The sequence below is a fragment of the Tiliqua scincoides genome, chromosome 3 (assembly GCF_035046505.1).
Source record: "Tiliqua scincoides isolate rTilSci1 chromosome 3, rTilSci1.hap2, whole genome shotgun sequence".
Classification (NCBI taxonomy): Eukaryota; Metazoa; Chordata; class Lepidosauria; order Squamata; family Scincidae; genus Tiliqua; species Tiliqua scincoides.
The window spans coordinates 62,288,669-62,306,919 of NC_089823.1; the positions used below are offsets into that span (position 1 = coordinate 62,288,669).

The window sequence follows — 18,251 nt, forward strand, 5'->3', positions numbered from 1 at the left end:
CACATCTGGCATAACAGATACTATGTATAAACCAGGAATGCTTGCAATAATATGTTTCCCAGTGTTAAAATAAACACCTCAGCACATTACATTCTGGCACAGCACTTTTGCCACAGTGGGGAAGCACTTATCTGCTTTAACACTTTGCCACTTACAAATTATCACTCAATTATTGAAAAGGGTTTTTAATCTAGGAGACAAAATAGTTTCATATTTTATTCAACAATCAATTTAACTAGCCTACAGTAAAGAGATAAGTAAACATATTAAAATCCTTTTAGTCTTTCACAGTCATACCTTTTAGTCATTCTTCCAACTGTGCCATGTACAAATTATGTACAAGGCTCATAAAAAGGTAACAAAACAGAAACAGCCCTAACAGTTTTCAAATGAATATACGTATAACAAATTCTGCAGAAGTCACGTCTCTGCACAGAGCACAAATCGTCAAAATAACTTGCTGTGATCTCTTTGAGTAGAGAGAACTGTCTAAGGAAGCTATCAGTAGCACTCTCTGAAAGGAAAAACATTCAATAAAAAGGCAGAGACTTTAGTCAAATAAACCTGGGGGGAGAAGTCCCTATGAAAACAAACACAAAGATCAAGATACTCCTGCACTACAAAATCCAACAAGGTGAAGGCTGACTGGCACACTGTTTCCTGGCTGACAGCCCAATCCTGAGCTGCCTGGGGTGCGGGGCTGTGGTGGCGCCAAAAATGGCTGCTGCCACATCCTGTGTGCTTCAAAAAGCTGCAGGCGGCACCTTGGGAGAAGGGGGCTTTCTTCCCCTTCCCCCGGGTAAAAACAGTAGCCCCACAATAGGGCTACTCGATTCACTGCCAACAAAAAGGCCAGCGATGAATCAAGTGCCCAACACGGAGGCTTTGGATCTGGTGGAGCAATGCCTCCCTCCCTCCCCGCTCCCTCCCCCTACCACACCTCCCCCTGCCCTCTCCCCGCTTCCTGCCTCCCCATAATGCCTCCTTCCCGCACGCCTTCCCCCTCCCTGGAACGCCTCCCCATCTCTGCCCATGCCCCAGCTTACCTCTCTGCTGCTCAGCATCCATGTGACCGCCGAGCAGCAGAGGTTGTGTGCCCGCCTGGCAGAAGCCTGGCACCAGCCAATACTGAGCTACCATCGGTGCTCGCCCTGCATTAGGGCCTGCAAATGTGCCTTATGGCATGTTTGTGACAGTTTGCACTGGCAGTGAGCTGGCACGCCAAGCCCTGAGTTAGCTTATTCAAGAAGGAATATCCACCAGGTCTACATCATATTTAAGAGTCATTGTAATACAGCAGAGGTGCTCTTATTACACACCTAGCAAACCACATACAGCTCTTTGACATATAATATGCGGCTTTCGGAACTATGTTGGTTGAGTTCCTTTCTGCATTCCATTTAATATAAAAGGTAAATAAGAATTTTTCAAGTTTTATAATTGCTTACCAAGCATAAACTGAAAGTCCACACGATTAAAAAAACACAGTTAATGTTCATGGTGAGTAATTATTTAAGAATTTAAATACTTCTTAGATATTGCTGCTCCCTTTAAACGTATGAGACTCTTATCAAGCTTGGTCATCCCGTAATAAGCGTTTTCATTCATTCACTCACCATTTTAACTTCCTCTTGGGTTTTTAAAGCATTAACCACTTTAACTTCCTCAGAGCAAATGTGAATCACCTTTCCACATCATTTCCAATATAATTCATTGACAAACTAAAAAGGCCTAAACTATTTTTAATAATTTGCCACCATCTAGAACAGTCTTCTTCAAATGCCCCCCCCCCCCCACACACACACAATATCACATACCCTTACAACCCTATTCCGGAGCTTAGTTTGAGAGTATATGACATGTAATATAAACAAGGTAACAGGTAGGCTCATTTAAAGCAGAAATACAATTGAGATATTTCCTGCTCACTGCTGTCCCCTTCTCTGGCCCTGGACACGTGAGGCTATGAACAACTCATGAGTATACTCTCTCTCTCTCAGATGCATGTACTGTTACGTGATAATCTTGTTAACCTAAAAATACTTTTACCATAAATACTTAACAATAAAAATATATAAATGGCACAAAGTATGAGTAATATAATGTAATATAAAAATGATTATGATAAATAATATTATGGTTACAAATACACCTGGTTATATATTATGGCTATGCATGTTATATATTACATAATATTATGGTTACAAATACCATACCATTCACCTCAGAAGACCTCCAAGGTCCTCTAATACAAGCTTGCGATCCACACTGAGTCAAATCTGCAGATCACAAGCCCTCCCGGATGAAGAGGACCACCTGCATTTGTAGGTGTACATATGAAACCATAGTTTTATCAGTTTTGACTAATGTAAGACATTTTTGCCAATGAAATGTGAATCATCTCCTGTTATTAAGGTTTCAAATCCTACACATTTACCTAAGAGCAAACCCTACTGAACATTTACTTCTGAGTAAACATTTATAGGATTGCACTGCAAAGGTACTTTTTTCCTGTTAATATTAGGAAAGCATATTCCATAATACCAAGACAACAGACTGAAAAAGCTACACATTAAATATCTGTTCATAATCCTGTCACTGAAATAACCACAGTTTTTTAAACCACAGTTTGGCATGATACACCAGCTCCCTTTCTCATAACACTAGAATAAAACTGATTGGCAGGCAATTTCAGGCAGAGGAAATACATCTTTCCACAGCACATAATTAATCTGTACACAACCAAAAGAGTGGTAACTGCCTCTAGTTTAGATGGTTTTAAAAGGGAATTATTCATGGAGGACAAGTCTTTCCATAACTACTAGTCATAATGACTGCATGCTATCTTCAGGGGTAATATGCAAGGGCAGAATACCAGATGGAGGGAAGTAGTGATGGATATTGCCTTCAACTTTTGCTTGAACTCTGCTTTCCCAGAGGCACCTGGCCAGTCATCATGGAGAACAGGCTGTTGGAATGGATGGGACTTGGATCCCATTCGGCAGTTTTCTTTTTATATTCTTATGTCACTAGATAGTGCTCAAACTACAGTTTCCCAGGTCAGCAGTCATGGCACTCACAGAATGGGAGGAGAGAGCATTCAAGTTTTGTCACTGGTTCCTAAACCAACAAACCACTTTTTGGTAAATTGGGAATGTGAACCAGGCCACTGAGTTAAAAGCAACCTTTTTAAATTCAGCATTTCTTTAATAGTTTCAGAACCTTTATTGGCATATTACACAAATATGCATAGACAAACAATTCATAGACTTAAAAAGTGATACTAATTCCTAGGATGTTAAGAGGTACACCCCATTTCTCTAATACTATTGATTGAACTTCAATGTTTCAGGAGAAGCTTTAAAAATGCCTCCAAAGTCTCAATTAAAGTTGGATCCTCAGATGACTATCACCGTTTTAAATTTAAAAGACCAAACTGTGAGAGAAAAATATATAATCTGAGGTCAAGCACAATAAATATGACACCACGTGCTGCCTCTTATTGTGGCAAATTATGAATATTTATGACTCAGTCATCTTTCCATAGCATCAAGAAACTATTCTGTCAGCCTTTGTTTTAAGAAAATTATGGATACATTACAGTTCAAGATCCAAAATGCTGCTTAGGCACATGCAAGAGGCTTGCATGAAGCCAACAGAATGTGTTACCTTATTTCTTTGAATCTCTCTTTCAGAAACTGCTTATGTAGTTCCCTCAGAAGCAGATTGCCAGGGGGCATGGGGGACTGCTACTTCAGAAAACACTCTCCATGCTCATTAAGCTAGTTTCAAGATTTTTTGGATCCTAGTTTTAGTCTACGTGTAAGTTATTTTCTTAGTGCTTTCTCTAAATATGGAGAGAACCAACGGATATAAGTGCAGTCCTATCCTTGTTTATTCAGAAGGAAACCTCACTGATTTCAACAGAACTTATTCCTTGGTAAATGTGCACAGGATTGCTATCTAAAACTGCAATCTTATACTCACTTCCTTGGTAACAAGTCTCACTGAACTTAGTGAGAATGATTTTTAAACAAATAGGATTGTGCTGTAAAGCCACAATCCTTATCTTCAAGCGTAGGCTATGATACAAAGAACTACGGAACTAGTTTTGTGAGTCTAAGATGACGTTAGCCTTTCTATTACTCAAACTCCCATTCTACATAGTGGTCTGTTTTTGAAACGGAGGGAAGTATAACAGTTTATTATATGAAATTGGTTCTTGGCATCAAAGCAAAAAATCCAAAAATCTTACTGGGTTCGCACATGTCTCACATGAACCTAGGAAGTTCTTTGGATCCACTCCACATTTCCTTAGTGGAAAAAGAATGAGGGCTGCATGACCAGATGCTTTGGAATGTGCTCATAAACAATATTAAAGGTTATATTTAATTTTGTAAAGCAATATATTTGAAGTATTCGAACACATTTATTCTTAAAACGTATGAATTACAGAATGGGAAACTTGATTTAAATAAATGGTTGAAATTAGCTCAGCTGTTTATATTAACCATGATCTAAAATAGTCTCTTTAATCAATCCACTTTAACACTGAATATATTTCTGAGCAACACTTCAATCATTCCTAATCTACATTAAATTTGCAATATTCCAGCTACATCTTTTAAGGAACAGGCACATACAAATTTATAGAAATAATCTAACATTATTAACCTGTATTCGCCACTAATACTGTATCTGACTGGCACTCTATATAATGAGATAAATGTAACTCCAATTTCTGAAACCATGACAATGACAATTTTGACAGAATTACTAGAGAACGATAGCCTCGATGGAATAAAAAATGTCTTACGGAAAGTCATAAAGCATTATTGATAATTCCAGATTATTTAATATTTAAGCAAATCTTTACTTAACAATTTTACTAATATCCCCTAATTTAAAGGCACTAATAGAGGTGTTCACACTTTGCTTGTTAGTTGTACATGCAAATATAGGCCAACAAAAATACAACTTGTATAATAATATGTAGTACATCAATACAGACCATCTGGAGAGCTAATGAATAATCAAGGGACTCCAAATTAAACTATAGAATTTTTCTTAGAATCTTTAGGACAACACTGTCAAGTTCAATCTATTCATTTAGATTCCAGAATCAATTTTTCAAACTTTATGACAGGTCTAATAGTTCCCACCTGTTTCTCCTGCTTGACTTTTGACTGGCAAGTTACCAGCAAGGGTGGAAATGTAGACAAAGACCCCTATTAGACTCCGGCTGTTTCTCTACTGTGAGGTCACTCAGCCATTAAATTAGTTCCAGCCCACTTTCTCCTATGTCTCAGTTTTGAGGGGAATATGTAGATTTGGGGGTCTGAAATAGAACATCAGTATTCAGCTTGTAAAAAGATTTGGAAAGAAATTAAATAAGAATGTTGTGACACCTGCAATCTGAAGTGAAATTTCATTTACTAATTCACACTGCATTTTTCATATTATTACAAACTTCCAGGTCTTTATTTCAAAATTCTACAATAAGAAAATTCTATTACATGAATATATGCTTCAATTAAATCATCAAGGTTTGTTCAAAACAAAAGTGCTTGGGATTACATTTTCAGCTCTGACTGAATTTATACTCAGAATTTCATATAAAGGATTTTGCTGTTCTACTACAGCTTTAGGTCAGATCCACACAATCTAGCTCTATGCATCTAAGGGGTCCCTGTGATTCCATCTCTCAAGAATAATCCCCACGACACATAGCAAGCTGTTTTAGAAACTTAGAACACATTTCAAACCAAACTGTGATATGGAATTGGGGGAGGCAGCCGCAGTGGTCTGCTAACTAAAGAAGCTTAACACATCACTAGCCATCTCAAAGTCCTCCGGTGCACCTAAAATATGTCAGTAGGTACTTATCACTTAACCTACCTACATCAATAAAAGGCAGCAGTGCGTAAGGTACTTATTGTGTAACCGGATCCTGTGTTTAATGGGGTTACTCCCTATGAGTGTATGTTTAAAATATTTGTATTCCACCTTTGACAAGGGAGGTGCTCTATGTAGCTAACACATTAAGAGAACACAATAAAAAGAAATTCAATTATTAGCAAAAGGACAACATTATACAATATACAAAATGAAAAGACTATCAAAACAGTGTAACTACGCAGATTACTATAGACTTAGATCACAAAGGCTAAATGTAACAAAAATGCTATATTTACACCTAACTCATCACTTCAGGATACTAAGAGCTAAGCACGGAGGCTCTGTGGGTAAAATATGGGAAATTGGTAGAACAAGGGGTGAGCAATAAAAAGAAGAAGCAGGGATTCTGCCAATCCCTTCTTTTCACTCATGATGTTGTCAAGGCACCTGAAAAGTACACTCTTTTCCTAGATATATTCAGCAACACAGGCCCTCTTGTGCAGTTGCCAAGAGCACAATTAACCCTATGTGTGGTCCTGGATCACCAGATTGACTTGAGAAGGAGAAGAATTGTCAGGTGATATGATTGTATGCTGAAAGAAATAGGGGTAAGAAAGAGGAATAATGATCAGCCTTGCTGCTCCCTTCTTGCACTGCTGGCTTCTCATCTTCATTGCACAGGCAGTACTGATCAAAGGCTTACTTATTACACCTAAACTCTCCCTTTGGGAAACTAAAGGTCAACCACACATGATGCTAAAACATACCATTTATGTTTGTCTTATTTTAAAAAATTTGAAATATCTGTGTAGTGGTGACCGTACCCTCTCAGGGGTCCATGTCAGTGTGTGGACCCCTTCAGCAGCCGTGCAGCAGCACAACTTTTTGTGACACTGCCTCTGGATGTTTAAACAATGACGTCATCACATCATTGCTGAACTTCCAAGTTACCTAGCTCTATGCTGCACAAAGATCAGTTAGGAGATGTGTGGCCACACCACCACACACCTTAGAGAGAACACTAGTGAGGGCCCAATCCCTGTACCCTCTTTAAAAACAGTTACACTACACAGATTTTCACATATTCATGCTGCACATATTAAGACCATCCCTCTTTATCCATACCAAAATTTTTGATACAACCTTTGGGAATGCTGGGGGAATAAAAGGATCAAGTCTCTCCTGGAGACAAGGTCTTCCTGCCATTTTATCCAATGGGTACGCCTCCCTCTGCTTTGAGCTTTGGAGTCAGAGAAGGGGATGAATTTGCCTCACTTGCCCAAAAACGACTTCCAGGAGATCTGATCGAATTTTGGATTTCTCTTCCTGACAGGACAGAGGTCCAGAAGTGCCCCCTTTACTGGGTATGCTCTTGTGGGCTTTAAGAAAAGAGCTCTTCAAGACCCTCAGAGGACAGAGCATGGCTAGGTAAGTGGTACACTCCAGGTAAGAGCAATACTTGATGAGTAAGTAGCACATCCCCAAGCTTTGAAGGCATGTGCATTGCATGTTCCCTTTTACAGTGGATCTGTTTTTCTGCTATGTTTTTCCAAACTACTGTGAATATGAGTCCTAAAGAATAGAAGATGGAAAAAAATTAAGGGAAAAATGGAAACAGATGAAATGTAGAAGAGTTGATCAACGTTTGCAACTGAAGGTGCTAAACCCCATTATGTGATGCAAGAGCTTCTAAAACATTTTCATCACTAATACTTTATTGATGATGTATAATGCTGCTACTAAATGTTATTTATTCTAATTTCTGTTTCATTCAGCTTTTCCCTCATGCCATTAAATATTATGGGTGATTTTGGGATGAACTTGGAATGGCTTTGGAATAATTTTTTCCCCCACTGAAATTAATGTAATAGTTGTATTCATCTATTTTCACTATAAGGGCTGTTTCAAGACTGGATTAGGTATGTACAAAGAAGGAAACATGTATTACGACTGTGGTAGCCAGGAAGGAGGTATTTAATCCTTTACACCTGCACTATCCTTGTTGGCATCCTTCAGTCTCGGAAGACTATGGTATCATGCACTGAATAGTGGTTCTGGAACAGAGTGTCCTCTCCAGTGCGCAAAGCCTGGGTAAAGTAGATATGGAGGATAGACTGTTACCCGTGCAGCAAATTCCCCATCTTCACATCGCTGAAATGGTCCAATGGAAAGGCAGAAGCCAATACGGTTGGTTCCAGCGGCATCACAGGAGTTGCCAGAACGTGGCTGTGTTCAGCCATGAACTGCCTCAGGGACTCCGGCTCTGGATTTTGCATCGAGGTTGACTCCTGAAGCCTTTTCCATAACTGGATGTAGCCACAAGGCAGTGGAAGTTTGGGGTCAGAGTTTTCCTTCTCTCAGATGAGCTGCCTTCCCAGACTAATGTTCCATCTACCCGGTGGCTGTTTAGTCGCCTCTTACGACAAGTACAGCCAAACTGAGGGCCTATTCTTGAAAATCCCCCCTTGAAGCTCTCAGTCCTGGGAGGAAAACTGCTATAGTTAGCAAAGGACGCTTCCCTCCAAAGGCTAGCAACTGCTTCAGGGGAAAAATTTTCATTGGGACCATGGCATAAAAGTTAAATACCTCATCTCCACACACATTAGTCCTGATTTTGACCACCAGACTCCTGTAACTATTCTAATTTGTAAAAGTTGAAAGCACAAATGATGGAAACACCAGACATAGTGTGACGATGTAGACCAGAAGTTCCCAAAAACAGGAATTTGCCAAAAGAGCTTTGAGTCAGGTACTACTCTTGTGCATGGGATTGGTCAAGTTTCTGGAGGAAAAATCCATTATGGGTTACAAGCCATGATGTGTATGGGAAACCTCCTCATTTTAGAAATGGGCCATGTCAGATGCAAGGGAGGGCACCAGGATGCAGGTCTCTTGTTATCAGATATGCTCCCTGGGGCATTTGGTTGGGCCGCTGTGAGATACAGGAAGCTGGACTAGATGGGCCTATGGCCTGATCCAGTGGGGCTGTTCTTATGTTCTAACACAGCAATGGGGGTGCCGAAACAGCTTTGAGGAAAGAGGCCTGCAACTCCCGAGGCCCGTCGCTGCTGCCACAATGGGCGCAAACAATCTCAGCCTCCAAGGTGCAGCACACCTCTCCTTAAAAGCGAAGCCAGCAATGGCAAGGTTCAACTAGCCTCACTGACTTCTGCTGCTGCTTGCAAAGCAGACGCTTCAAATGCGCACCAACTTTTCTCTGCCTCGATTTCACCCAAAACACAGGCAGTCTGGCTGAAAAACATTTCCCTCTTTCACCCAAGCTTTCTGCTAACCCAACATTGGAAGGATCAACCAGAAAGTACTTTAAACAACAAAAAAGAAGCTACAGCTAAAGCACGGCAGCCTGCGTGCCTTCCTTCAGTTAGGGAGGGTTGGAACTGGAATTAATGGTCAGCCCTCGTACTGAGGAGAAGCAGTTAAACTGTTGGCACTACCTAGGCTGGCATAAGGGCATTCCCCAGATGTAAGGAATGTACTTCCTATACCAGGGAACTTACTCTGTTCACAGCACCCTTAGTATTGGAGTAATTCTTTCACACACCCCTCTAGTTCCATTGCTGTAGGGCCAAATATCTTAGAGATACAGCTGAAAGTTCAGGACAAATATGTCATTGTGAGTTTGCTGTGGCACCCAGAGGTGCCACAGTGTACTGTTCAGGAACCAATGATGTAGGCAATTGTCTGGCTTTAGCAATGTAACATCACAGACCATAAGTGTACTATAATATTCAATGTTTGAAGATTATTGTGATGTATGAAACAGAAGTTTTTCCTATTATTAAGCATATTTATATATGGCTGCCCATCAAAAAGTAGTGCACAAAACTGTTTACATAACTAAATAAAGGGCCCCCAATGTAATAAAAATACAGAAAGAGACACCAACAACAGCCACTGGAAAAGACACCATGATGGAGTGAAGAGGGACAACTGCTCTCTCCCTGCTTAATATAAGAGGACTCAATTTTAAAAGGTGCCTCTCTGCCCAGTTAGCAGGGGATAACTACATGTTACTCACATGCACTCTAACAAACATAGAGATATACACGTAAACCCTATTCATGTAGGTAGCATCTACACATACTCTATTAAAATTCAAAGCCAGCATCAGGTCAAGTTTCTTTGTTACAAAAAATATTTCAATTTCATTCTATGATGGAAAGGAAATACAACTCAAGGATACTCTATGTTTGCTTATCTCATTCATCAGATTCTCTGGACTTGCTAGAAGGATTTTATAATGTCATTTGTCAATGAGTGAGCAACTAAGGCCACAATCCTAACCAAATTTCCAGCACTGACATAAGTACAATGCAACTCCAAGGTAAGGGAACAAACATTGCCCTACCTTGAGTAGGCCTCCATGACTGTCCCCCAACTGCAGGATGCAGCACATGCCCCACCAGCTCAGCTATGCCAGTGCTGGAAAGTTGGTTAGGATTGAGCCCTAAGTTTTTAAGCTATCTAGCTCATAAGACACCAAAAGGCACATGCCTTTTTGTGATACATATGTATGATACCTTACTTCAGAGCAATTCTACTTTTTCTTTCAATCAGAAGTAGTAGTTTAGTAATTGAAGAATAGTTTTCCATCTAGCCCATGAATAGCCCTAAATATTTACAAATGTATCATGCAGAGTTTGTTCAGCTTAATTCACTTTAAATTTAAAAAAAAATTAGTAGGCAATCGCTTAAACTAAAAAACTAAATCATCTACATTTCACTGAGGATTCCTTCTGAAATAAAAAAAAAAAGCTACAAAAGTGCTAAATCAGTTTTTGCTCATTACCCTGTTGCAAAACCAACCACAAATGAATAATAGTTTGATGCAAAATCAACTATAACTATATCTAAGGACAAACCATTTCAGACGCAGTACAAATATGAAGCATACTAAAGCTGCCATGTGAAAACATATTAATCTGCCCAACAAAAAATGTTTTCAAAATATTTTACAAACTTGAGGGTAGTATCATCATGTGGAGAACGTTACTTTGAAAGCTATAAATATCCATCACAGTTACAGTAATATCACATTTGAACATTCAATTCTCACTTCCCCTCACCAAAGAACAGCTATGAATCTGTGATATGCACCAGCAGTGACACAGACAGTGCTGGCTAATTCTCCTCCAAGAACAGAGGGGAGATGCTAGTACCATGCTCTGCATGAGGAAAACTATCTGTGCTGCTATGGTTGGAGCTAGGGAAAAGCATTCACACAGCTGAAGAACAAGGAACTTTGGGAGGAAATAATATGGGTCGGGACCCACTAGGTGGGTTGTGAACCAATTTCAGGCAAGTTCCATTCATTTCAATATTTTATTTTTAATGTATTAAAATGTATTAGATTTGATGCTACCCTTGTATGTGACTGCATTTGAGAAAATGTTACAGATCTGTACTTTTAACAGGTTACTCTGTATATGCTTTTAACAATGACAGTCAATGGGGCTTCCTCCTGGGTACGCATTGTAGGATTGCAGCCTAGGACGGCTAAAAAATTTTCCTGCTTGATGATGTCATTTCTGGTCATGACATCACTTCCGGTGGGTCCTGACAGATTCTCATTCTAAGAAGTGGGTTCCAGTGCTAAAAGTTTGAGGACCATATATACTATTATTGTAACTTATTTTTAAAATATGTCCTTTTATGAGTAACAGTTGATATGTTTAAAAGCTTGCTAAAACTTTTCTTAATAGATTTCACCAATTAACTTGAATGGTCCATTCTCTCCTATTTTAGGCTTATTTTTCATAAGAATGAGAAGTCCACCAGAATATCTGAACTTCATTTTCTTTATGCCAAGTAATTTCAACACAGCAAAACTGTCATCATCAGAATGATCTCTTACCCATCAAGAAGACTCATTGTGGTTGATGTAACTTCAGCAAAAAGAACTACTTTTCCAAGGTTCTGTGTGTGCAGATTTTGCTTATATCTCTCAAGGCTGAAATTTTCAGATAAGAAAGCTTCTGTTTCAGTGACCACTGGCATGTGGGAAGGTGTTACTTCAATCCCTGTATCGCAAGAGGATACAAACTTAAGAGACACTTTGCTGGATGCAATGAATCCTTCCTCATTCACATTTCCTCCAAGCCACTCCAGAAAATAATGGTTGACTTCCTGTTGAATACAAAACAAATTAATTGGACAATGTATGAAACCCTGATCTTTCCCAGCCTGAATAACATATCCAGGGACATTTCTAAATGATGTTTCAAGGGCATTTGCCCAAACAAATTTATCATCTCATCCAATTTTGAAGCAAATGTGAAACAGTTTATGCCCTGCCATTTGATGTACTAGCCATATACTATATGCTATGTATATATAGCATCCCCTGTGTACCAATTACTATACTTTTGTTTATGTAGAAGCGCTTGCAGAGTGAGTGTCTCTTATTTAATAATCTTCCTTAAGAGAAGACCCAAACATGGAGGTAACTAGTCTGCACACTACAGACAGACTAACAGAAAGCAGAAGTTCCTGGTTCGTGTTAGTTGCCCTCTAACATGCAGGCAGAGAGCTTGCATGTTCAGCTCTGTAGTTAAGGAAGACTGTTAAATAAGAAGCACTCATGCTGCAAGCTTTCTACATAAAACAAAGGCACAGTAATGGGCACAGTAATGGACCCTGGATTCGCAGGTATAGGGGCCTCCATGTATAAACTATAGTATATGTAGTGCAGGTCCAGCCTTGTTATACACGGATTTTTTATACACAGATTTGACTCAACACGAATGGCCACTGCAAATGCGAAGGAATGTGCTGATCCCTGGAGAAGGGGAAAAATGCGTCCCTTTAAAATCAGTTTAAAAAACTGAACAGTCCTTTAACAATAGCCTCCTTAATGAAAGAGAGAGAGGGCAGCTGGTTGACAATCCATCAATCCTCCTCTCTCCAGGTGACCCCTCCCTTCCCCCTGAGCAGAAAGGTGAAAGAAAGGTGATCGCTTTGCATTGTTAAAGGGAGGGGCTGAGTGAAGCCCTTGGAGGAAGACTGATTGATGGATTGTCTTCTTAATGACTCTTCTCTTACATCACAAAGGTCAGCAAGGCCTGGTGTTTTTAAATCACCAGAGCAAAGAACTTTGTTTTTTAACTTGATTTGCTGTAGTTCATTTTTTTGCCATACACGTGAGTGCTTGGAACGGAACCCTCGAGAATAATGAGGCTCAAGCTGTATACAGGTATAACCTAATTATCCACAGATTTTTCATCCACAGTTTTAGCTCAAAGCGATGAGGAGCGCCCTTTAAATTAAAGGAAAAAAGTCATTTAACAATAGCCTTATTAATGCGAGAGAGGACAGCCGCTGACAATCCATCAATCATTCTCTCCAAGCACTTAGAACAGCTTCACTCCAAGGCAAGCGACCCCTCCCTTTCCCCTGAGCATGTGAAAGAATGCTAAATGGCAGTGATTATCACCTCCTCCATTCCCCCCCCCCCCCGGAAGAGGAGGGAGGGATTGCTGCCTCTGAGTGAAGCCTTTCTAAGCACCTGGAGAGAGAGTGATTGTCTGCTTGATGCATTACAAAGGTCAGCAAGGCTGATTTGAAATCTCTTAGCAAGGGCCATTATTTTTTAAATAGATTTGCTTTAATGAGATTTTTGCCATCCAGTTCTGAACTCAAGTGAGAATATCTTGTGAATACCGAGACTCAACCGGTACTATATACAATACAGGGGTGTATGTGTGTACATTATAATAAGAGTACAACACAGCTCACAAAGTGCATCAAATCTTTGACAGTCTCCCAAAAGCATTTTTCAGAGGCAACCAGTGGCAGTCCTGGGCCCTGTGCTGCCGCCCCCCTCCACCAGAAGTAACTGCAGTGATATGATGATGTCACTGCAATTACTTCCAGTACAGGTCCCCGCCAGACCTCCAAATGTGACTGGAGGCACCCTCTGGTCTTATCCAGAGAGGCCATGTGTGGCCTCTCTGGCTGTCAGAAGACCTTTGGACAAGACCACAGAATGCCTCTGCCATCTCAGAACGCCTCTGGAAGCGGAGGTAGAGAGTGGAGGCAGCCCGCAGCCCGCAGGATAGCACAGCTGGCTACCCCCCAACTGTGCTGCCCAGAAAGATGTGCAACCGTTGACCCCCATAGGTACACCACTGGAGACAACCCTGAATCTAGCCCAATGCCCTCAAGCAGGGCTTTTAGACTGGGGCATCACAACGCCCCAGCCTGTGGACCCTGGCTTCTGCCCCCTTAAGGGACAGGGGCAGTCAGGAGGCAGGAAGGAGGAAGCAACGTAATCCCCAGGATCATGCTGCTCAGGGGGTTGCAGGGGCTTGGCCACACTGACCTGAGCCTCCTGCAGCCTTCCAGGAGAGACCTTCTGTAGGGCTCCCTGCAGCTTCAAAAGTGAAAGCAGAGCGATCACGCTCCACTTCTGGCTTTGTGCAGGGCTCCCCACACCCCTAGGAGGCTGCAGGACGCTCAGGTCAGTGTAGCCAAGCCCGTGCAGACCCCTGAGCAGCATGATCCTGGGGATCATGCCCCAGCCTTCCCCCAGCCCCCATTTCCTCCCCCCCCCACCCCTGCAAGGGCTTACAGTGGTTTTCAAACTCCCGGAGAGTTTGAAAACCAATGTCCTAAAGATATGTAGCACCACCCAGGATCTCTATTTTCCAGTAACTGCCTTCTTCTCAACTCCCCCTTGCTAATTTTACTGTTCCAAACATCCATCCTTTGTCTTTTTTAAATGAAAGAGAAGTAGAGTCTATAGTTATCATAACTGTATTATCATAGTTCTCATGCATCCACAGGCTGTGTGATCAGAAGGACTTGGGTTCCCCAACGGAGTGGTGACGGCGACCGGGTCTTCTGTATGCCACATTATAGGTCTGTTTTATAATTTTAAATGTTATGCAAGTATTTCATGTTCATAAATTAAATTCTTCTTTTAAAATAGATTGTAACGCTAGGTTTTTCCCAACTGTGAAACAAGCTTCTATAAGCAGCCATGGATATTCAAGCCCAATTTGTGAACACATCTTGATTAAGTCTGCAATAAATAATATGGGCTTTTGTGTGTAATTCCCTCTTCTCTTGCAACATGCACATGTTGAATTAAAAGAGAGTGCTAGAGACAACAGCTCAACTTTCATGTAAATTGCTGAGGTAATAGATACTGTTATTTCATCTTCATTTCAACTGTGAATGTTTCTCATCAACCTATCACTACAGGACTGTAGCAGGCATTCAACAGGTTGAGTAAAAACTACAAGACGAACATTTTCGATGATAATGGTAAATGCCAACTAGCATCACAGGGTATTTACTACATGAAATTGATAGTATAAAAATTTTCCCATTACTGTTTCACTACAGAAAAAGTAAGCACATTATCACATCACAATAATCTTACACTACATAGTATAATGAAGCAGTCTTGTTTCCTCCCTCTTCCCATCCCTGCTTCTTTGCCAACAACTAAGCCATAGGTATTTGACATGCAAGACTCGTGGCAAAATCTGAAGTACCCTGGTTTCCGGGCTGAAGTTGGATACACATTTTATACACAATTTAAGGGCTGCTTTAGTTGCTACTTTTTAATTGGTACGGAGTTTAAATGCCATCCATTAATATTTGTTAGAATGGCTGGATGCATGACAGTTTCACGATTGTTTTAGTCCTTAGGCAAATAACAATGACCTTTGGTTAGGCCTTGTAAGCCGATACTGATACCAGTTTTAACATCTATATCAAAACTAACAACACTTGAAAACATGGAATAGAAACCTTGTATAGGAAAGGAGAAGCTGTTGAAGACCATTTGGAGTGGAGAAATGGAAAGTGGGAAAAGAGATAAGAATGCACATGCAAGTACACACATGTGCATATGCATTCTCTGCTCAATTTTTGCCATATGAAAACTATTGAAAGTTTTTGTTTTTTTAAGTGTGGGTACTATTTCAATTTTTATATACATCAAGATAGACAGGCTCTAGAATTGAAGACAAACTATGAGATTTCATTGTTGTTTCCTAAAGGGAAGTTAGTTTTCCAAAATTTGCAAAATTCTCATCTAGGGAAAAGGTATAAAGCCCATACAATTTTGATTTTTATAGAGTGGATTATGGCTGGCTTCTATAACCAATAAGAGATCCTGGCAATAACCAGTAGCTTTAAGTTTACAGGACATCGGAAAGAATCTATAAAATTTAGCTGACATATTGCTTGAGCTTAATGTAAATTCTGGAAGATCATTTGTTTTATTAAAATTTCTTAAATGCCAGCCGAAAACTATACAAAGACAGAGTAGTAGTAGTGTGGACTATGTAGTCACATTAGTGAGGACTATGAATACCCTATTTCTAACATGGTTGATTTTATAGAAATCACACCTTCATACAGCTGAACTGTTATTTTTGTGGCTTATTTTCACATTTAAGGTTTGGTTCAGGAATCACCATCTTTCTAGTTTATATAAACAAGTAAAAAGTTATCAATAATGCCTTTGATTTAAAAAAAGTATTACATTCTGAGTCTGAGCTGAATACCACGAAAAAAATACTACATACATACTTTACTCACTATATTATACCCAGACATATAAAAGCAAAACTGTCAAATGACCTTTGGAGACTTTCCATGACATTTTTCCAATCCAAGAGAAACAAATTTTTATATTGTAGCAATAAGAATCTGAAGCTGGCTAAAAGAAAACAAAAAATGGCAATACTACCAGTACCTAACTCTGGCAATATTTGAAACTGACACTGGTGAAAATGTTTTACAGACTAAAGGAGTGACGTATAGGTATAATCCCAGCTACCACTCAAGAATATTGATGTTAAAAAGACAAAGAGAATTATGCAGTACAATCCTATTTATGTTTACTCAAAATAACATTTAACTTGAGTTCAACTAACTTAGTTCAGTTGTGCTTATGCCCAGGTAAATTAATGAATAGCCTTAGAATTTACAGACTTAGCTTCCTAAAAAAGAAGATTCTCTGAGCTGGCACCGAATAGTGTTTTTAAATTGTGCAACTCTAAATGTGGGAAAGTTGCCTCTCAGGTAGTGTATTTTAGTTCATACTGAATTATAAGCAATGGCCATTTGAAGTCTCCACAAATACAAAGTTGAATATGCAAATCAACTAGCATAGTGGGATTTTTCCCTCTGAAGGAGATAGTAAACCTAAATATATTTGGGAATCTAGCCTGAATAATGTATTTTCATAATACATTATTATGAACCTTTAAACGAGATTAACAGTCAAGATTATGATGGACTAGAAAAAGTCAAACACCAGCACTAATTTGTTTTGAAATTCAAACCGTGCAAGAAGTTTACTTCCAAAGATTCACAATATAAAAGTTACATTATAACTTTTATAAGGATTCACAATATAAAAGTTACAAAAATACGACAATTTTTTACAGAGTGAACTAGCCATACTTCGAGCCTCAAAAAGTCACACATACATTAGTACTGTGGACTGTCGCTAGAAATCACTGAGGATCAGACATGATCACAGGGGTCAACTGAATACTCCAGGCCTTGGGGATCCTAAGACAGGCACGTGGACTTCAATTGCACACTAATGTACTAATTAGTACAATTTCATAATTTAGCAAATCTCAACCAGAGTTCATCGGATAGCTATACTGCCTTTGCAAATAAGGTCTGCTTCAGATTGTTTGCAAATATAAAGAGTTTTTTTAAGGGGTTAGTTTGGAACATTAAGGACTACCCGGTTTTGAACATTAAGGACTACCCCGTTCTATTTTGCGCTACTGAATACTTCAACACACAAACAAATGCAGATGTTAAAATATTATAATAGAAGCATAACAAAGATGGTTCTGCAATGCCTGGCCTTTGTAAGGTGCACTCTGGTTTACTTTTTCTCACTCAGTTCTGTGAGAACAATCTGGAAGCAATCTTCCTAGCAGCTGCTCTCATCAACAAACTGTTTATTGTAACAAAGTACTTAGGTCAAAGGCTAAACATCATCCTAAGCTGAAAACATACATTATAAAAAATTAATACCGTTCATGCATAAGAAAACAGCCTCATATATAAGAAGAGAATCAAGTTCTTGTCAGAAATGCCTGGATTTTTTAAAAGATTTCTTATACAGTATTTGAATGAGCAATACTTTGATACAAAGCAATTGCTAATTTCCTTTCAACATTTCATAAATACATAATATTTATCAGGCAGCTATCATAATACAGCACATAACCTGTGCATTATGCTCTAAACAAACTCTTAAGATATTATGTAAGATTAAAACATTTTGGTTGTTCTGTCAGTGATGTCTTTCTCAGTCTCTCTCACAAAGGCTGCAGACTTGCTGCCAT

At 39.5% G+C, this 18,251-nt stretch overlaps 1 protein-coding gene across 1 annotated transcript in view; it reads right to left on the reverse strand.

Annotated features, from left to right (window-relative positions):
* The window catches only part of HLCS (holocarboxylase synthetase), a 130,488-nt gene that overhangs the window by 86,289 nt on the left and 25,948 nt on the right, over positions 1-18,251 (reverse strand). The window contains exon 6 of the mRNA XM_066620855.1: positions 11,774-12,045. Within this exon, the coding sequence (XP_066476952.1) occupies positions 11,774-12,045 (272 nt within the window). The remainder of the gene's footprint in view (positions 1-11,773; positions 12,046-18,251) is intronic.